Source organism: Macrosteles quadrilineatus, unplaced genomic scaffold (assembly GCF_028750875.1).
Source record: "Macrosteles quadrilineatus isolate MER2022 unplaced genomic scaffold, UCM_ALF_1.0 Scaffold_8__2_contigs__length_117827958, whole genome shotgun sequence".
NCBI lineage: Eukaryota > Metazoa > Arthropoda > Insecta > Hemiptera > Cicadellidae > Macrosteles > Macrosteles quadrilineatus.
In genome coordinates this window covers 49,158,179-49,180,761 of record NW_026542601.1, presented here as the reverse complement: position 1 = coordinate 49,180,761, position 22,583 = coordinate 49,158,179, and the positions used below count along the sequence as shown (strand labels likewise).

The 22,583-nt window shown below is 34.1% G+C and overlaps 1 protein-coding gene across 3 annotated transcripts; it reads left to right on the top strand.

Moving 5' to 3' along the window:
• The first annotated feature begins 1,502 nt into the window (after window positions 1-1,502).
• LOC129001212 (transcription termination factor 3, mitochondrial-like) lies at window positions 1,503-21,412 on the top strand. 3 transcript variants are annotated; one of them, XM_054428431.1, is made up of 5 exons: window positions 1,536-2,265; window positions 4,528-4,710; window positions 9,597-9,720; window positions 15,890-15,980; window positions 21,094-21,412. In XM_054428431.1, exons 1-5 carry the CDS (start codon window positions 1,757-1,759, stop codon window positions 21,369-21,371), a joined length of 1,185 nt encoding a protein of 394 aa, XP_054284406.1. In that variant the 5' UTR covers window positions 1,536-1,756; the 3' UTR covers window positions 21,372-21,412. The 3 variants fall into 3 exon arrangements, with proteins under 3 accessions (XP_054284407.1, XP_054284406.1, XP_054284408.1); XM_054428433.1 differs by lacking the exon at window positions 1,536-2,265 and adding an exon at window positions 5,047-5,096 and having other exon boundaries at window positions 4,607-4,710; XM_054428432.1 differs by lacking the exon at window positions 9,597-9,720 and having other exon boundaries at window positions 1,503-2,265; window positions 21,094-21,115.
• The last annotated feature ends 1,171 nt before the right edge of the window (window positions 21,413-22,583 follow it).

The window sequence follows — 22,583 nt, the reverse complement described above, 5'->3', positions numbered from 1 at the left end:
CCTCTCTTACACTTAACCTGACAAACTTAAATATAAATAAATAAAAATACAATGAAATTTCTTAATCGAATATAAATCTATATATTTAACACATCAAGAACAGATTTAACAAAAATTCAATTTTTACAAAATAATAATTAATATAAATAGAAAAGACAAAAGAAAACACGTTCACACTCTCACACGCACACGCACCAACAATCTCGCAAATACGCAGAAGCCCTATAGGACACGCCAGCCGAGACCATTTGCTCAAAGTAATGATTTTTTAGTGCGAATTCATTCTTTATGGCAAGCAAGAGTCCATTGGCCAAGAGCTGCAAGAGTCATTTATAATACTTATCAATGTAGCTCAGATTTAATTTTCCAATGAAGTAATCAAAGATTGTATAGAGAAGAAGAAGTTACCCTATAGGAGATCCACTATCAATGATATTATACGCCCTGGCAAAACACTTCCATTAATACAAGAACTATAAAGAATAAAGAATGCCGAATACATCTCATGTTTGGTATGCAGGTGACTCTTCTTGACAAGGCACCCTTGATGATGTGGAATGGTGGGAACAGCTCTCAAAATTAGGTAAAAAATATGGGTACTTTCCTCAAATTAATAAAATAAAATAAATTTGTAATCATGATATTTCCAAACAATTTAAAAAGAAAATATCAGGTATGCAAATTTGTAAGGGTAGTCAATTTCTTGGTACAGTAGATCTTTTAGCACAGATTCCTTAACCTGTGATAAAAGCTGATTTAGCTTGTAGTGTAGAGGCGTATGGCCATGGGAGACTCAGATGGACTATGGATGCATATTGTTTGATGTTCGTGTCGTTGACACTGATCAAGGCCCCACTAGAGGACTGATGCTCCATCTTATGTCTCCATACCTCAAAAACAAGCTATAAAAATACCCCCGCCGCAGCAAACCTGCAGACTAAGCGAATTTCCATTTGCCTGATTGGATTTACACTAAAATGTCTACTTACAAAAAATATAACATATATTTCCCATTTAAATAGAATTAGTTTAACAAGTACAGCACTAATTAATGTTATGGTATATTAATGTTACTGTTTTCCTAGAAGCGGAGCGGAACACGATGTTAATCTATTTTCCGCTCTCCGCGTTCCTCTCTCCGCTTCCGCGCCTAGGAAAACCCAGCTTAAAAATTGATTGTTGAAAATTCTGATTAAGGCCACTCTTTTTCCCCCCATTTTACATCTAAAAGTCGTAAGCAGTAGTCGCAAGAAAAGAACAAGAAGAACACTAAGTCTTAGCACAGGAAACATACTTAAAAAAATGGTATGTTTTCTGTGGTCTTAGTCCATTTCTAGAAACAGCTGAAATTGATTTAGCTCTTTGGCTGAAATGGACTCAGCTGTTTCTTGGTCTCTGGTGGTCTCTGGTACAGCGGGACATAACCTAAAACCTAACATTAGGTTATTGTTATTAGGCTTTAGGCTAAGTTATCAAATAAACAAACAAATTTGCTTAATTTAAAAATTTTGTTCGATTTCATTATTTGATATGTGAGACATAATATTGTTTCATGTCATGATGTGCGTTGGGTTCAGTTAGATATGAGACTTTAACCTTTTATCTCGAGGTAAAACTGTAAAAGGAATACTGTTGCTATTCAACTCCAATCGGTAACTTGATGAATTGATAATCAACTGATCTAGTGTAAATTTTAAGAGTTAGTAATCAATAAAATCAAATTTCATGTACATATAGATTAATATTTTTGTTTAAGATGACACCCAATCTAGCCAAATTTATTTTGAGCTTTAGAATAAAACCAAATACTCAAGCAGCAATAGTCGCTAATATTTGGAAAAATTGCCAAAATCCTTCCCCTGAAACTCCCCCAAACAGATTAATTCAGCGCTATTTACAAACTCAGACTAGAATATTATATCACAATGAAGTGGCACCCTCTATTATTAGTGAATCTCCTATCCCCCTTATTAAAGACAAATCTAGTCCAAGCAAAAATATCAATCTTGATACTATAACAACAAGCGATGTTGCTGTGATAAAAGATACAGAAACCGATGCTTTGGATGCTTGTAAGGAAGACGTCTCAGACATAGGACCTTTTGCATCACCATCGTTTAATCTTGCTGCATATGTCAATGATTCGTTTACATTGCAACAGTTTGTTCTTCTGGGAGTTAAACTCAATGTATTGGAAAAGAAACCAGAAGTTGCTGAATACATTTTGAAGTTAAACTTTGAAAAACAAGTAAAGCCGTATTTAAGGTAGGAATGATTATGTAAGGCTTATGTAATCATTTATATAGGCCTAATTAAATACTTTTTTACTTACTAAGCTTAAGGTAGGCCTAACTTATCACTTGATAGTATTGAACATCGATGAGCATGATGAATTTTGGCAGGCCTATTTACAACTTCATCGGTTACATCAATCCCAAGTTATTTGTGAGAAATATTTAAGACTAGCAGAATACCCGTCCTTCGTACGGGGCTGGAATATAAGTATAAAATGCTTATGGCAGCTTCACAGAAGTAGTTATACTCAAGCTTTGTGTTTGCAATAAGGGAGGACACAGAAAGTTTTGATAAAATTTGCTTTTAACGAATTTCCCTATAGGGAAGTAGCTATTACCGTAGGTCTCATGGTAAGACCTAGGCCCGGGACCGATTAACTTTTTCATTTTGATGTCCCCAGAGGCCAAAAACACCATTCGTTCAAATTTTTATATATGTATATATAGGCCTATATCTATATATAGAGATAAGTTACCGGTACCAAGTTTTATCAAAATCGGACAAAAACTAAGTTACTCAAGTTATCGTGCGGATGGACACATATATATAATTATTATTAATTATGAGGCTGAAATTCGATACACCGATTCTTTGGGCATTAAATAGGACAACTAAGTAGTTTTTATTCTGATCGGGCTTTCGGGCTCCGCCTCAGTGGCTCTGGAGTTTCCCATGTTATCCTATCATATATCCGCTGAACCGATTGCCACGAAACTTGGTCTATACGTGTAGAATTTCATGGAATAGATTTATACACCATCAATTTCGTGATCCGTCCAATCGGCTCCGCCCCAGTGGCTCTGGAGTTTCCCATGTTAACCTTATGAGAAATGGAATTAATGAATCTTAACAGCTGTTTCAATTAAACAAGTTGGTTCTGTTCTATGATGTTCAATAGCATTAAAGTTACAAGGATTACCAACAGGGTGCAGCACCATTATTTCTTTTACATTTATGACAACAGCTAATTTGCAACCAAAAGGTGAGTGAGCGTAGCGAACGAACTTCAACCTGGAGGCGAGTTAGCGTAGCGAACGAGCTAACCTGAAGGCAAGTGAGCGTAGCGAACGAGCTAAACTGAAGGCAAGTGAGCGCAGCGAACGAGCTCCAACCTAAAGGTGAGTGAGCGTAGCGAACGAGCTCCAACCTGGAGGCGGGTTAGCGTAGTGAACGAGCTAACCTGAAGGCAAGTGAGCGTAGCGAACGAGCTAACCTGAAGGCAAGTGAGCGCAGCGAACGAGCTCCAACCTAAAGTGAGTGAGTGTAGCAAACGAGCTCCAACCTAAAGGTGAGTGAGCGTAACAAACGAGCTCCAACCTAAAGGTGAGTGAGCGTAGCGAACGAACTTCAACCCGTGATTGAGCCATGCGAACGAGATCATCTTGAAAATTAAGAATTTAAACGGGGCAAAGCCCGCGGGTTACAGCTAGTTCCCTTTAAATATGAATACTCATAAGGTTAACATGGGGAAGTACAGAGCCACTGGGGCGGAGCCCGAAAGGATTTTTGAGATAAGAATATGCCTATATGTTAATCGTGAATGTGAGCTATCATCATGCCAAATTTCAGCCCAATCTGTCCAGTAGTTAATGCGTGATTGAACTTCAAACAAACAAACACACAAACTTTCACATTTATAATATTATAGTAAGATTAGACTGTAAGTACCGGTAGGTAATTATTGTATTTGATTCGGCAACAAATGATATAATATTGAAAATGGATGCACTTACTATTGCTATTAATCAAAAGGTTGGGTTGGGTAAGTTTTTATTCTCTCTTTGCATAAGTTAGGCTCTTCAATATTAGTTATTTAAATATTGAAAGCATAGCCTGATACAATATTTTACTTATTATTTTGTGTCTATTCACTCCATTGGCATTTTTATTTCATTTTTTGTAGGCCCTCAATGGAACAGTCCAAACCCTGGTCTTGTTACCATTGAACATCCACCTTTCCATTGAAAGCAAAGTAATCCAGCAACACAATATGGGAGATAGTAATAGCTGTCAATAAGTATTAACATTTTCAGTAAAGCCGTGTTTATACGAGGCCAGTAGGTAGGCAGGCTACCTACCTCAATGTTACCTGAGCCAGGTAACCTTCCTGCCAAACAGGCTTCGTGTGAACGTGACTTGATATAGCCTAGAGAATATTTTTAATAAAACAGTTCTAGGCTAATCCACAAGTTCAGCCACTTTCAAACTGTGTTGTATTATTATTACTTTCAGATTTTTACATGATGTCGGAGTTCCTACTGAAGAATTTGGAAGATTTATTACGAAAAATCCGCTCATTTTTCAAGAAGACTTGGAAGATTTACAAATCCGTATCAATTACTTGGAAGCCAAAAAGTTTACCACTGAAATGATTTCAAGAATCGTTACGAGGAATCCATCATGGCTCAGCTTCAGGTTTGTGAGTTTTTTAACTCGACTTGACTCTTTTACTTTTTACTAAAAGTAGGCCTAACTGAGTTGTTAACACCTAAATACCTCTTCTTTTTACTTGAAACTTATTAAAAACTCAATAGGCCTAAGTCTTAAGTAAAATGTGTTTAGAAAATGTATTACTTTATATGACCAAAATTAATACTTTGATGTCAAAGGTTTCTATCTCATTTGTAAAAAGATAATACAAATCCATAGCCTATCAATAAATTTTTAAAATTTTTGAATAGGGAAGTGGTTATTATACTATAATCTTCATGATATATTCCAGGTCTGAGATCTTTGTATTTTTTGTTGTAGGGTCCCCAGAAACAAAAATATTTTCAAAAAGCTATGTACCGTACTTCTTTGTAAGTACTACAAAAACTCTCATTAAGATTCTCAAAATTTATGAAATATATCAATTGTGTAAACCTGTATGTATCCGTATTATCAAGTTGGAGAAGTAATCAGGATCTACAAGTAGAAGAGTGGATTTGTTTCCTTTAAATTTGTTGTTTCTGTAGTAGTAATAATGAGCACAGATTATTATATTCTTAGTAAATTTAAAATTAATAATCCATAGCTTACCCTAACATTATTACTTTTTAAATAATTTGCATGTAACCGTAATTAATAGTCAAAGGTATTAATCTTATGAATATTGTAACAAATAATGGGTATTTCTTCATCACTGAAACTGTACAATGTAGATCCTCAATATCTTCTATCATTTAAAATAATTAAAAGCTAAATCTTTAGAATGCCAACGACTGTTTAAAAAATTGTGTAGGGATAAGAAAAAAACACACTTTGCGCTATTGATTGACAATTGTTTGACAATGTCTGGACAATTGTGTGTTGGACGATTGACAATGTTTGGAAAGCAATGGGGACTTTTAAAAGAAAGGATAGCGATAGTATTGCAGTAGATATTGCATCGGTCACGTGGGTCAACCACTTCCAGAACTTGCTCAACCCACCGCGGTCGTCTACTAGTGTCAGCTTTGCACTTCCCCTGATTGTTGATTACGATCTCGACGCTAGCTTTACACTACATGAACTTGAAATTATGCTCCCTAGGGTAAAGTGTAATAAGGCTCCAGGTCACAGAGTATAGAATAAATATAGAGTCGCCACTCCTATACCTACAGCTATACCAGTAAAGAAGCCGATTTCCGCCATCTTGGTAAGAGAGTCAGGCTCGGAACTTTGAAAACACGACGTCATTACCACTGTGTTATTCTATGATACTTTATGAATTAGATGAAGCTACCGCTCCGAGGTTACATATAGAACTATCCCCCCCTTTGATATTGACCTAGGACTCTGCCCCGCGAGCTTTCAAAGTTCGGAGGTGAGAGTAATATAGTTGGTGTAATTTCAAAAGTAAATATTGATTGGTGGTTTCCATGTAACAATATAATGGTTTAAATGTAAATGCAGACCGGGCCGGCCGCCATCTTGGTACGAGAAGCCTGCTTCACTCCAGACGGCAAGTGCCGCCTCTATATTTATTCTATGCTCTGTGGCTCCAGGTCAGGGTGCCGTGTATGAGTTTTTTAAGAATTCCCCAAAAAATTTTCTTTTCAAGTTATTAGATTTATACAACAAAATGTTTGCCAAAAGTAATGTGGCACATAGTTTCAAAAAGTCCACAGTGTTCCCGTTACAGAATAAGGGAAATGTGAAACGGGTTGAAAATTACAGGGGGCTTTCCTTTATCAATTGTATAAGCAAAATATTTTCCAGTTTAATTAACAACACGGTTAACAAAATGGATTTCCAATAACAACATTTTAACTGAATTTCAAGCTGGTCTACTCCACAATCTTACTAATATTATAAATCTGGAAGTTGTGTGTGTGTTGCTCAATCAGGCATAAACTACTGGACGGATTGGGCTGAAATTTGGCATGATGATAGCTCACATTCCCGATTAACATTAAGGCATATTCTTATCTCAAAAATCCTTTCGGGCTCCGCCCCAGTGGCTCTATAGTTCCCCATGTTAACCTTATGAGTATTCATATTTAAAGGGAATTAAAGAATTTAGTCAGCTGTTTCGACTTTACAAGTTGGTTCTATAATTCTATGCTAGCGGAGCACCTGTCCTTCGTACGGGGTTGGCATATAATTATAAAATGCTTTGCAGCTTACTCAAGGTTTGCGTTTGCAATGGGGGAGGACATAGTTTGATAAAATTTGGTTCATAAATTTACGGTATGATATAGTGTAACACATCTACTATTGTCCTAATGTTCTACTACTGCACCTTAACAATAGAAAAAAATAAATTATCAAACATTCGCACAATATCACAAATAATTAATTAAATTAAAATCTCAAACCTAACTATAAACAATCCTACCTTGACAGTTCTCATTTTGTATCACAGCGTTTTTTTGCTGCTTAGTTCAAATTAGCTGTTGTCATATAATATGCAAAAACAAAATAATAATAGTGCTGCACCCTGTTGGGAAACCTTATAACTTTTTAATCTCTATTCAATAATTAGTTCAAACTCAATCCTAGAAGGGGCAAGACTTTTCCCTTTTTTGTAGATTTCTCGTCTGCGTTTGATACTATTGATAGAAATGTCCTTATTTTAAAATTATCTTGTATTGGAGTTTCAAGTAAAGTGTTGGCAGTGCTCAAAAATATGAATTCTGGAACAGAATCGAGTGTTTGGTGTACAACTGCATCTTTTGATACTAATATGGGTTCGAGACAGGGATGTATTTTATCACCTCCTGCATTTAGTTATTTGTCAATGACATGCCAGAATATGTAGGGGGAGGGATCCATTGCGGGGAGAAAAAGATTAGTATGTTCCCCATAGCAGCTAAAGTCAAACAAAAGTCAACAGTTTATTACACAGCTGAGTTTTTCGTGCTGTCCTATTGCTATCCTTTTGATGGTTTCTTTTCATTACTCTATAGCTTATGGTATTGTGTTTTTAGCTCCTATGGCAACCTTTCTTCAACTAATGATTTCGAATTTGGAAAATTATTGTGATTGTTGGAACTTAAAAGTTAATTAAACAAAATAAAAAACTATTGTGTTCAGAAAAGGAGGCAAATTGAGTCAAAATTGCAGATGGCCGTATAAGGGGAAACCAGTTGAAATTGTTAATGAATACTAATACCTAGGTGTTTTGTTCAGTACGTCTTTGTCCTGGGAGGTAAATTTTAAAGAAAAATCAAGGACAGCTTCATTGAGTGCAAAGGTTAGGCCTACTTGTTTTAATACTGTTACTAGGTCAATCCTGTGTTATAGTGCTTAAGTATGGGGCTGTTATGAAAGCAAACAAGTGGAGGCAGTTCAAAAAATGTTTATTAAAGAGTTGTTAAGATTGCCTGCAAATGCAGAAAACTACTTGTTATATATTGAAACAAATTTTGAAATTTTTCACCTTTTCACTTTAAGTCAACAGTAATTACATTCAGAAAACTATATTTCAATGGGTCCTGATCGTTTACCCAGGTTTCTACTAGGAGAAATTATTTCAAAAAACGTTGCTTGTTCACCGATTTGGAAGTCCCTAAGCAAAAAACTCAGTGTGGAGATTAATTAGATTTGTTTGATGTGGAGGGGGAGCGTATGCTTGCGCAGCTGACGACGGTGGTTGAACGAGAGAGACAGCGCTGGTGTAGCTGGAGCGAGGGACAAGCTTTGACAGCGCAGTAAAATGACCAGTATCTGCTCCTTGAACTTGACCGCGGCGGCAGGACATTGTTAACTGATAACGCAGACCTAGGGCTTGTGTCATGGATCAACAAAACCTCAAAAGCTCAGCTGATCGATTTGAACTACAAGCCATGGAGAAATGGGAATCATACTTCTTCTCTATGCAATCTAAATAAAGATGAACAACTGTATTTCATTTTGTTGCTGAGTGTCCGATCTTAAAAAGGGTTAGGTTCAGATGGCTAGGAAAATATTTTCTCGATCAAGAAGAATTCATTAATTATTAATTATTAAGACTGGGATGGGTGGCGTCGTCCTGTAATCCAGCTACTAGGAGGTCACGGATTGTGGATATTTATAGGCATGCACTGTGGATTCGATACTCCCTGGTGTGGATTAACGTCCGCACTAGTGAGTATTAAGACTATCCGCAGTACTATCCTGATAATTAGAGCAATTCGTATATACCAAGGAAATGTGGTTCGGATTCCACTATAAACTGTAGGTCACTTATTTGCCATTAGCTGTTTGGGCTATTAATTAACAGCTGTGTCTAAGGAATGTCAGCCTTAGTCACTAACAAGACTACAAGATCGCGCCACTCATCTCTATTCATACTTGGCTTAAAATACCTACATTGTATGGTCGCCATTTCATAAGAAAATATTAAACTATTAAAGTTTGAGTTATTTCGGGAAATTTTTTAGGGAAGCATGGTTCTATGTACGTGGGATTTAGTTCAAGAATTTAATTTTTGAGATGCAATTTAAATGAAGATTAATTTTATTATTTTTAGCTGTCAATAGGCATCCATACCAGAGCAAATAAGGTATTTTTTTCTTCTGTTTTATAGCTGTTCTAGTTCAAGTTATTTTGATTGTAAATTAACTAAATTTAACTTATTTTTCTTGCAAAACCATTATTTGTTATAAAATATAAAAATATGCCTGTTCTGTTAATATCTATTGTATTGCAACCAACAGACAGTCCAAAAGACCATTGTTGATGTGCTAGGCCAACTTTAAATTTTGTAATTGTATAGTTAGGCTCTTTATTTGTTATTGAATTATTGTAAACCTTTTATTTTGTTAAATAAAGCCCTTTTTCATTTCATTTCATTAAAATAATTAAAAGTGAACATTAACAATGGATAACACTTATTACACCTGTTCTTGTTGCAGTACTGTTGATATTGACAAACGACTTGGTTTCTTCCAAAGGACTTTTGTCTTGTCTGGTGATGAAGTCAGAGCACTTACAATAAAGAGACCGACCATCATAACTTACAGCTTAGGAAAGATAACTGTAAGTATCAGTCATAATTATGATCTTTATATTACTCTAGACGCTAAATCCTAATCTGCTTCAAACTTCTGTTCTTCCACCGATGCCCATATACGATTGGGGTTAATACGACACTGATACACCAATGTGTGTACTATAAGGCGAAGATGACTATTACAGGATTTACGTTTAAATGGATGGGATGATAGACTACCATCTCCCGTTCCTCATCAGTAACTGGTGAGAACCTCTTGTGCGAAGGAGTGGGGATTGTGGGAGAGCCCCTCACGCCAATTTAAGAAAATCTTTAAATTTATTTTATAATTTTTGAGTTAAAAAAATTAACTTTTTAATTTTAAAATAATTTTTAAATATTAAATTTTTTTAACATAAATTTTTAACTATGAAATTAATTTTAACTTAATTTTTTTATTATAAAATTTAACTGTCATAACCTAACGTAACCAACCAAACCTGCTGATAATATAAAAAAGGTATAAGTTAAGATAAAAATCAAATGAAGGTTTACTTATAATTTTTAATTACTGTATAAAATAAATTTTAATTTTTTTTTATTAAAAAATTTTACTGTCATAACCTAACTGAACTAACCAAACTTGCTAATAATAAAATATAAAATAAAAATCGAATGAAGGTTTACTAATAAAAAAAAATACCTAGTTCTTAAAAAAATAAAGTTAAAAGTAAAAAAATAAGCATAATCTTGGACAAAAAGTTAGTGTTGCCGGCGAGATTCGATCCGGAGACCCTTCGATTACCAGTCTGAGACGCTATCAACCACGACACGAACACCGATGGAATCTCAGCGTCACGTTACGGTAATGGTGTTCCCTCAAGAGTAGAGTGACGTCACGCCCCCTACTCCTTCGCACAAGAGGTTCTCGCCAGTTACTGATGAGGAACGGGAGATGCTATAGGGATGATAGTTTTGTTACTTACAAAGTTCAGCTGGTTCATTAGCCAGGACTTATTAAAATCCCAATGATCAAGGCCAGCTTGGTCCAGTTTCAAACAAATAAAAAAGATTCAGACTTTTCTTAGGATTGGACCAGCGACCTGCTGATTGCTAGGCAAGCACTCAAACCAGTTGTTAAAATTAAATTTTAATTTTTAAAATTAAAACTACGATAAAAAAATTAAAAAATAAAAAATCTGTAGGATGGGATGGGATTTCAGTTGAAATAATAAAAAATATTATGAACTTTATAGCGGAGCCACTGTGTCTGATTTTAAATCAATGTTTTGATGAAGGAATTTTTCCATACCAATTAAAAAATGCTGAACTGAAACCACTTTTCAAAAAAGGTTCAGTAGAAAACCCAGAAAACTATCGTCCGGTGTCAATTTTACCATCTCTATCTAAAATTTTTGAAAAAATAGCATATGAACAAATGTACTCTTTTTTTGAAAACAATGATCTGTTTACAGATAATCAATTTGGCTTTAGATTGGAAAAAAACACAATATCAGCTGTCTCTGATTTCATAAATCGAGTGTCGGAGGGCTTGGATGGATCTCAGAGTACTGCAGCAGTGTTCTGCGTTCTTTCCAAGGCGTTCGATTGTGTGAACCATAATGTATTAAGCAATAAACTTAAATATTATAACTTCTCTGATCTGGCGCTGTCTTGGATACAATCATATTTAAGAAACAGGCAACAAAGAACTGTCATTAAGAAAAATGGTAGAAATTTCATTTCAAAATGGCAAACCATCAATTGTGGTGTACCCCAAGGATCAATTTTAGGTCCCTTGTTATTTTTAATATTCATTAACGATGTACCTAACAATGTATCATCAAACCTAATATTATATATGCTGATGACACTACAGCCATAGTAAAAGCAAAAGATGTACATACTCTTAGATTAGAACTTGATCAATCAATTGTAGACTTAACTAACTGGTTTGCGGCAAATGGTTTAAAACTTAATAATGCTAAAACACATATTATGCAATTCCAAACACTACAAAATAAGCAAAACATAACTTTTGAATTACCGTACAAAAATGATATTTTAGCTTTTGTTGAACAAACTAAATTTTTAGGCATAAATATTGATAAAAATTTGACATGGAAACTTCACATTGAAATACTAGCTAAAAGATTACATACAGCTTGTTTCCAGATGTATGTTTTAAGAAACATAATTGATTCTAAAACAAAGCTGATAGTTTATTATGTGATATTTTTTTCCATTATGCAATATGGTATTGAGTTATGGGGCTCAACATCATATGCCTCAACAATTTTTAAGGTACAAAAGAAGTTTTTAAGAATCTTATCATTTACACACAAAAAAAGTCATGTAAACCGCTTTTTAAAACATATGGAATTTTAACAATGCCTTCACTTTACATTTATAAAATTCTGGTATACTTTAAGAGTAATCCACAATTATTTATAAAAAATCAATTTATTCATCACTACCCAACACGTTCAAAAAATAATTTGCAGTATCCAAGACATCGGCTATGTGTTTACGAAAGATCACCGTACTATATGAGTCTGAGGCTTTACAACGGTTTACCTGCTCATTTTAAAAACATCAATAGTATTATAAAGTTTAAGAAAGAATTCAAATTATTCCTTATAAAAAAGAAATACTATACAATAGAAGAGTATTTAAATGATTGTTTTTACTTTCTCCCCCTATACCATAGTATATGGAGAAAGTATTGTTTTCGTCAAAATTTTCGAGTTTGAGTTTTGAGTGGATATATTCGTTTTGGGTCCCCCTGGACCTAAAAAAGTGGTTTTCGAAGTGATGTCTGTGTGTGTGTCTGTGTGTGTGTGTGTGTGTGTGTGTGTGTGTGTGTCTGTGTGTCTGGATGTGTACAGAGCTAGAGACCACACCTGTGGTCCGATTTCGATGAAATTTGGTATGTAGGTTCTAATCCATGGTATCTCCAGGCGTTTTTTTCATTTTTTTGAAATTTTGATTTTTAATGGGAATTTTCCCATAAAAACCCATAAAAAACCGGAAAAAACAGATTTTCTCGAAAACGGCCCGAACGATTTTGATAAAAATTTAGTATGTTGTAGCCCTTTAAATTCTAAATAAAATAGTACAAACCCCATATCTGTAAAAATTACGGTTCAAAAGTTATGGTCAAATATTTTATTTTCCCATAAAACCCCCATAAAATAACAAAAAATAGGATTTTAGAAAAACATCCGGTTTTGATTTAACATAGTATGTTATACTCCTTACAGTTTTGATAGTTTTTTTATTTTTTTGGAAATTTTTATTTTTAATGGGGATTTTCCCATAAAAACCCCATAAAATAACGAAAAAATATGATTTTCCCAAAAATGGCCCGAACGATTTTGATAAAAATTTTGTATGTTATAGTCCTTTATATTCTGAACAAAATGGTACAAATCACATTTATGTTAAAATTACGGTTCAAAAGTTATTGTAAATTATGTCATTTTACCATAAAACCCCCTTAAAATAACAGAAAAATCGGATTTCCTCAAAAATGGCCCGAACGATTTTGAAAAAAAATTTAGCATGTTATAATCCTTTAAATTCTGAACAAATTTTACAAATCTCATTTGCGTATACAGTTATTTACTCTCACCACTAACACATGATAAAGGTTTTTGACAATTTCATGATGTTTCATAAGTTTTTGACAAACTTATGGGAGAAAGTATGTGTCAGAATGCTGATACCGTTTATTTAAAAAGTGACTAGTTTAATTTTAATTTTAATTCTTAGATTTAGTTTTTCATTTTTGTTAGCTAAGAAATGACAATGTCATCTGTTTCACCAGCTTTGCTGGAAATGTGAAATGTTTTATGACAATAAAGTGATATTATTAAATATTAATAATATTATAATATTACATAATAATATTATAATATATAATATATAATATATTATAATATTATATTATTAAATAATATAATATTAGTAATATTATTATTATTATTAAACCACTCAGCTTTACATAGCCTATTGATAGTATCATCAATAAAAAAAATTTGAAATGTATTTGATGTTATTGGATTGAAGCACTATAAAAATGCATGTTCCTAGGTTTAACTTAAAAATTATCTCTAGCAATAACTCAGGGGTCGCCAACAAGTGGCCTGCCCGCCGCAAATAGATTTTTTCCGGCCCGTAAAAAGTTAGCATAGGCTACTAAAAATATTATTTTTATGGAAAACTAGCAGAGTACCCGTCCTTCGTACGGGGTTGAAATATAAGTACAAAATGCTTATTGCAGTTATACTCAAGCTTTATTTGCGTTTGCAATAATATAAGGACACAGTTTGATAAAATTTGCTTTTTCAAATTTACGGTATTCTATAGTATTACCTCAGAGTAATAAAACAAAATTTTGTTTTATTACTCTGAGGTATTACACATCTACCATAGCCATAATGTTCTACCACTTCACCTAAACAATAGAGAAAAATAAATTATCAATAATTCGCAAAATATCACAAATTATTCATGAAATGAAAAACATAAAGATAACTGTAAACAATCCTACTGTGACAGTTCTCATTGCGAATCAAGTTTTTTGTTGCCGCTTAGTTCAAATTAGCTGTTTTCATAAATGCAAAAAATATAGTGCTGCACCCTGTTGGTAAATCTTATAACTTTTTAATGCTTTTCCGTATCATGGAACCAACTTTTTTAGTTGAAACAGCTGACTAAATTCTTTAATTCCCTTTAAATATGAATAATCATAAGGTTAACATGGGGAATTGCAGAGCCACTGGGGCGGAGCCCGAAAATATTTTTGAGATAAGAATATGCCTATATGTTAATCGGGAATGTAAGCTATCATCATGCCAAATTTCAGCCTAATCCGTCCAGTGGTTTATGCGTGATTGAACTTTAAACACACAAACAAACAAACAAACAAACACACAAACTTTCACATTTATAATATTAGTAAGATTTATTATTCACGAACGACCGCCTTCTGCGATTGTGTAAACACTCTCATATCTTGCCGTCTCGGCGATACCGTGATCTTCTCCCTGTAATGTAGTGTCACCCACGCATATCATACTTTTCCAACTATACCCTGAATGTCTTCGAAGATCACGGGCATATCTTGGGGTCCCGGCTATACTTAAAAAAAAATACTTTTTCAATGAAATGGCGACTATACAAAGTAGGTATTTTAAGCCAAGTATGAATGGAGATGAGTGTAGGATGAGTGGCGCGATCTTGTAGTCTTGTTAGTGACTAAAGCCGGCTTATATACCGACTATATACCGTGATCGTACCCTTAAACCATCTCAAAAACTAAAACTTCAGCCCCGTTCACACGGGACAAGTTTAAAAGCTACACAAGAAGCCAGCGAGTGTGCTTGTATTCGTTCACACGATGCTTTTTCCACTCGCTCAGTAGCTGGCTTCCAGACCACATGGGTGTGTTTTATTTGTGAAATCTTGCTGGTCGTGTTGGTGTTTGCGTACATTTATACTGAAATGGACTGTGGGAAATGTATCTCTGTTCCTAAACATGAAGGTACCAAAAGTACCCAGCCTTGTGTAACATCATAGTTGAAAACTATGCCAATAAACCGTTGAGGGATACATTTTTTTAACAGCTGATGATTGGAGAAAAATAACAGAACATCAAAAGTAATGTTTTTGATGCACCATAATCCGTACGTCTTCAAACCCACTGTCTCACCCACACTTTCCTCCTTTTCCATTTCTCATCTTGCCGTCTAATCAATTAAATTTAAACACTTTTGCTACAACTTAACTCCCTGTAGCTCCTACTCCTCCGACATATATTCGAATAACATGCGCACAAGCACAAGCAACTGTGTTCATACTGGCTACTTACACGCTAGATTGCTCAAAAGCTGGCGAGTAGGTGTGTAAAGTAGCCGCAGAGTCAACTTTTTCCAGAATGTTTTTGAAAATAGCTTTTAAGCGAGCACTTTGTTCACACTGAGCTATTTTACAAGCTACGTGTAAAATAGCCGGTGTGTAGCTTGTAAATTCACCCCATGTGAACGGGGCTTTAGCTCTTAATTATAAAACGGCTTTGTGGTTTTATGGGAGAGGGTAGACTGAAATATTACAGGGCTCTATTGCTGCTGCTCTATATCCTGGTTTAACGTGGTGAACAACAAGTCCCTGTGTGGATTGATATGAGTAGTGATATCTTACCTACTTTTTCAGGTTTCCCATTTTGCAGTTAAAGAAGAAATGGGTTTCAGCGAAGTAGAGACTAAGACGCTACTTCTCAGATGCCCCAAAGTCTTTGATATCCGTAAGTATTTATTACTTTTTTATGCTGTTATGAAGAATAGCATTTTTTCAAACAGTACAAGTATACTTCTCATCCTATTAGTGTCTTTTATGTCAGTTAATGTTAGAGTACGCGGGTCACAACTAACCTAGATGATAGGAAGAGCAGACTCATGTGTGCAGTGGTTAAGTCTTCTCAATAGGAAATACATTTATACAGGGTGAGTTGCTACTAAGAGCGTTGATTTTTACCAATTATTCTACTCACTAAAAGGAAGAAAACATTTAGCCTAAATCAACGCTATGATTTTGTCATTTATACGCAAGATTGGTTTTTAGCGTCAAATTCATAGTAAAAAGTCGTTATTTAAAAAAACCGCAAATTACGTTATTACAGCTAAACGGCTAAGGTCAGACCGCTGTTTATATAATTTTGTCGTTCCTTTTAGTGAGTACAATTTGTAAAAATTAACACACTTAGACTGGGCGCACACTGGTTCAGCATTTACCCTGAAGCAAAATGTTGCACAACAATTTGCTTGAAGCATTTTGTTTCTTTGCTTCTCCAGTGTGCGGGAGGTTCAAGCATGATTCAGCATTTGGTTTGGTTTCATTGTTAGTCCCATAGATTTGAACCAGTATATTTGTAATTCTCTTAATAAATCTTATATTGTAACTTACTAAACCTATTTATTTTTAAAGTATTTCATCTATTATAAGATTAAAATTAAAACTCATCAGACAAATAAACAAAACATCAGTTAGGAATGATCTTCATTAAAAATTTACACGGCACTCCTACCGGTGGGCGCCCAAACCTTCCTTTGACAGTCTATATTTATTCTATTTCTCTATGGTTGTATCATTGACTATATATACCTGTAAATATATATAGTCAACTAGGTGAAACCCGTCGAAATCGACGGTTACTTTCAAGGCTTACGCTGATTCATCTACGAAAAGTTAGGTGTAGTGGAATATACTTGAAGTGAAGTTGGCTTTTATTCATGGACTGTTAAGCCTGTGTCACACTATGCTACTTTGCTAGCAGCTAGCGAAATAGCAGCTACTAAGTAGCCAATGTGACATAGGCAGTAGCAGCTACTAAGAGTAGCGCGCTAGTGAAATTTTACTAGCATGGAAAGTTGAACATGTCCAACTTTCCGTGCTACTAAACTGCGCTAGTGAGTCACGTGACCAACTAGCAGCTATCAAGTAGCGACTGTCACCCAGTGTGACAGCTTCAATAGCAGACTAGCGGCTACTTGCACCACGTGCTGTCTGCCTGATTTGTTTATTATACTAGTTCATTTTGAATAATTTCTGAAGTAATCATGAGTGATACGAAGTGGGGTGGGGGAGATGTGATTAATTTTTTGAACCTGTATAGAAAATATCCGTGTCTTTGGGACATAACCTCTCTTGAGCTAAACTAGTAGTAGCAGCTAGTGAATAGACGCTACCAAAATAAGTGTGACAGGAAAAGTAGCTGCTATTTCAGTAGCTGCTACTAGGTAGCTGCTAGTAAGTAGCCAAGTGTGACACAGGCTTTAGGGACCTCCTCGTTTATATTAAAGTTGTGTGCCTTTGTTGGCAACAAATAATGCAAATGACATAGCAATGTGGCATTTCCAAAAAGCAAAAACACTGTAAATTAGCAGTTACGTCAATATTGACATTTACATGCATTATTAAACAACGTATCTTATGAAGGATGATGTGATCTAGTTTAAAAGGAATATGACCTTTCTGTCATGACAGTAGCTGCTTAAATAGTAATTACACTTTATGCTTTTTTACAGCCGAAATGTCGTGTTATAATCATGTTAACAACCCAGTGGGCCAAGGTCCATAAAATAGGCCACTGCAAATAATTTGTCAAGATAGGTACCATTTTAGTCAAGGATTCTGTCTTTGGATGTTATTAGACACTATAAGAGCACAATAAATTTCTTCTGCAGATAAATAATCTGCTTGAGAAATATAAGCCAAATTATAAATGTTAAAATGCGAGTTCGAGCATTTTGTAACTATATGGGTAATTTAAATTGTATTTTTTAGGCTGCTGCTCAGTGCACTTTAAGAATATATTTTTTTGAGACAAATTAAAAGGTTTTTGTTGCTGAGTAGCGCTAGTAAACATGCACAACCCATTTCGTTATTCTAATAACATTCAAAGGCTCTCACATAGTTCTACATAAATATTTTAAAATGTCTTATCCAGCTGCTGTAAACTACTATTAATAACAAAATATGGACACGGCTCAAATGGGCAACATGCCTTTCTGCACTTGTATTATTTTATTTTGTATGGTATTACACAATCGAAGATTTTTCCAATGATTGGAAACATGTATGACAGTAATCTCATGAACCTATGATGATCTGTCTAGAATAATATGATAAAATATAGGCAAAAGTGGTGAAAAAAGACTCCAACCCGTAAAATAGATATTAGATAGTTCATATGAGAAATTATTGTAAGAGTTCTGTGAATTTCCACTGATTTCGTAATGGAAAGTTATATTGCAAAATATGACATGATACAGAGAAAAATCAATTTTAAAATCAGAAAATAACATTGCAAATACTTCTTTTGGACATCTCAGTAACTCCCAATAAATGTGTGTTGTTTAAACCACAATTTAAAAATTAACAGCTGTTTCATTGAAAAGTATTATCCACATGGCCAAAATGTAAACAAATCTGTCGAAGGATGTTTAAAGGCTTCTGGGGCAGAGCCCTAAGGGACTTTACTTCGTGTTTCTTTTGATAACTCATCTACAGACCAAGGTCTTTCTTTTGAGACCTCTACCAAGTTTCTACGCCCAGCCGTTCTCTCAAATTAGTGAAGACAAAGTTACCAATTAAATTTTTAGATTCTCCCATGTTAATCTTATGGGAGAAAACCTAACTTTGATGCAATATCCTGTTCAAACAAATAAAGATTTCTAAAAGCTAAAAACACTTTGCAAAACTACAGATCAGGGCCATTTTTTTGACACTTTAATCATCACAATCGGTCCTAAAATGAGGGAGGAGTTCTGTTTACAAAAATCGGCTTAGCGTATTATATATATAGATGGTTGTATGTTGTATGCAATGCATTTTCAAAACAGAAGGCGCCGTTCACACATATTGTCGGCATCTTGAACGTGCTCGACGTGTTGGATTTGTTCAAAACAAACAAACTATACCTCGTCTGGCGATTGATGGAGATGCAGAAGCGGATGTTATAGCTGCTACCTACAATGATCCTCATATTTAACGTGTGAGATTTCTAGATCCTCAACAGTTAGCCAATCTTTATTGGTAAGATTGGTAAAATGCGTGGCTTATTATAGCTGTATGTCAACTTCTTCATCGAAATTCATTTTGACTTATACAGGGTGTCCCGGAACTCTCTACCAATATTTTAGGGCATTGTTCCTGGGTAAGAAACATATCTAAATATCATATTTAAATTGTCCGGAAGTCCTTATTTACTCAGATAGCCGCCATTTTGTTTTTTTCACTTATTAATTTTTTTCTGAAGATTGGTTAAACATACGAAGTTGAAACTTTGCACAAACATTTATGACAACTAGACAAAGCTACAAAAAAATTATGACCATTTTTCAAATTCATAAAACAAAATGGCGGCTGTTTAAAATTTTGTTTCTTAAATTACTCGAAAACCGTTGATTTTACAAAAATTTTACAAGAATAACTTTTTTAAGGCAATTTTATTACAAATCGATCGACACCTTAATCTTTAAGATCGGACGAGTATTAACTGAGATATGGCAGTTTTAGTGATACGTGACCGCTTTCAGCATGCGCTGCAACTAATATCCGGCGGTCACGTATCACTAAAACTGCCATTTCTCAGTTAATACTTGTCCGATCTTAAAGATTAAGGTGTCGATCGATTTGTAATAAAATTGCCTTAAAAAAGTTAATCTTGTAAAATTTTTGTAACATCAACAGTTTTCGAGTAATTTAAGAAACAAAATTTTAAACAGCCGCCATTTTGTTTTATGAATTTGAAAAATCGTCATAATTTTTTTGTAGCTTTGTCTAGTTGTCATAAATGTTTGTGCAAAGTTTCAACTTCGTATGTTTAACCAATTTTCAGAAAAAAATTAATAAGTGAAAAAAACAAAATGGCGGCTATCTGAGTAACTAAGGACTTCCGGACAATTTAAATATGATATTTAGATATGTTTCTTACCCAGGAACAATGCCCTAAAATATTGGTAGAGAGTTCCGGGACACCCTAAAAGGAGAGTATTAATTATTTGCTATAACCACAAAACCATCGATAAATACTAAATGTTAAATTATTCAAAAACAAAATAAACAATTGATCAGCTGATTATTATTCTTCTATCAACTAATTATCTTCATTCACGTGAAAGCGTTACTGATATGTGGTTTTAAACAGTAAAATACAATATCCATGGTTATACGTGGCTTATTATTGCTGTATCTTCGAAACGGTTAGGAGTATCAAAAATATGACAAGAGTAAAAATGTCTTAAAATTTTACGTAGAATCCAAAAAGCGGAGGTTTCCATTGAAAAAATTAAGTTGTCCACAAAGAATACAAATTGCCTTCTTTAAAAAGTACTTTGATACAAAGTTTCTCGTTTCTTCCTATAAACATGAAACATATTCCAAACAATTGCTCTTTAGAAAGTGGTCATAGTGACCATGAAATATTTCTTTTTGCCGTGTGTGTACCGGGAGAGTTTATACTAAGGCCGCACACTGATGCAGAATTTCACCTGAAGCAAGTGTTGCGAGACAAAATGTTTAGCTGGGTATGAGCACTCCTTGTATTTCAATGGGAGGCCGCACACTGATCAAGCAAACATTGCAAGGTGCCTCGCTACGCCTTAAAACATTTGAGCAACCGTCCAACGAATGGATCAGATAAATAAACAAAATATAAACAGAAAATCAAAATAAATGGAAGCAATTCCAATAACATGTTTTATTTATTTACAGTGTGGGGTAGAAATAGAGAACTCTGTACATTACATTTTTTTGGTAGAGTTTTCGACCATTGGACTCTAAGTACTAATTAATATTTGGACAAAAAGTGTTTGTGAAAGTATATGAAAAATCTACTATGGTTTGTTTTGTTTCAGATACACAAGCATTGAAGAACCGCTTTGATCTTATACACAACCTTATGGGCGTTCCACATGAACAAATTCTTGAACAGCCTCATGTTTTGCTCTTCAGAGAATTCATAGTGAAACAAAGGCATGATTTTCTCAAAGAGCTCGGAAAGGCTCAGTACGACCCTAAGTTACCAAACTACGTATCCCTGGAAACACTGGTGCACGGCAATGATGTGGACTTTTGTCGCAATGTCGCCAAGACAAGTATTAATGTGTTTAATGCTTTCTTAAAATCAAGATAGTTTGGCAAATTTTGATCTAGGTGTCTCTTTTTTAACAAAAACGTTAGTTGAATGAATACATTTTAATCGAGTAATTCAAATTATTAAGATTGGGTGTACTTTGAATGGTTGATGTTAACGGTATTTTCAAAAATACTTTACAAATTTGAAGATATATAATATAAACTATGTTTCGTAAAAACAGAAGGTTTAAGAAACCTTAGATCAACTTCTTATTAACTACTCATCCCAACAATACTTTCTTTATTCAGTTTTGTCAATTTAATTTTGATACAATAATACATCACAAAACTTAGCCATCGCCCAACTTTAACAGTTATGTTGTATAACTTCTCTCTTTAGAATAAAGTCTTGGGAATCTTAGCATTGGTGACAATGTATGAAGTATTATAATACAGTAATGTAAACTATGTATTAAATTAAATATCTTTTTTTTTTACTTTCTCCCCCTATACATTGCATTTGGAGAAAGGATTGTTTTTGTCCAAATATCTTCTATTTGATACACAATTAAATTTCAATTGGAAAAAATAAAAATAAAGTTTCTCTGTCACCTAAACAATGAGAAATTCAAATGAAATTGGCCTAAATAAAGATAGATTATATTTTACAACTAAAGAAATACGTTTTTCATACAAGTATAAAACAGGAACAGGTATGCTAGTTTTTATCATAAATAAACAGTTTCAATGTATAATAATTTCAGATGTTTTTATTTTAAAACACAATAAGTCATATCAAATCAACTCAGACGTGTACAAAGATCAATTGTGATGGAGAAAACAATATAATATTATGATTTTACACTGGTTTTATGACTCCAAAGTGAAATGTCACAAAAAGTCAACAATTATTGGAGTATTTACTACTACAGGCTAATTCACAAATACAATGAAGAAAGAACTATTTTTTAAATGTAGAATTTCATTGTCTTTTATAACATGTTCTAGCATTTGTTTTTAAGAATCAATATCAAATACATCATTACAAAGAGATATTTTTTTTCTGGCTCAGATGTCTTCATACTGCCAGGGAAATAATAATGAGTGATAGTTGTAAGGCTTATAAGCGATAATTTTATTATTTCAGTGAAACAAGGGTAGATATAATGTGACTGCTACCACTGTGGTAAACCACCTCTCTTTGGACACCTTGGAACCAAGTTTTTAACCCTTTGAGTGCCTCGAGCAGGTGAAACAATTGTATTTGAGG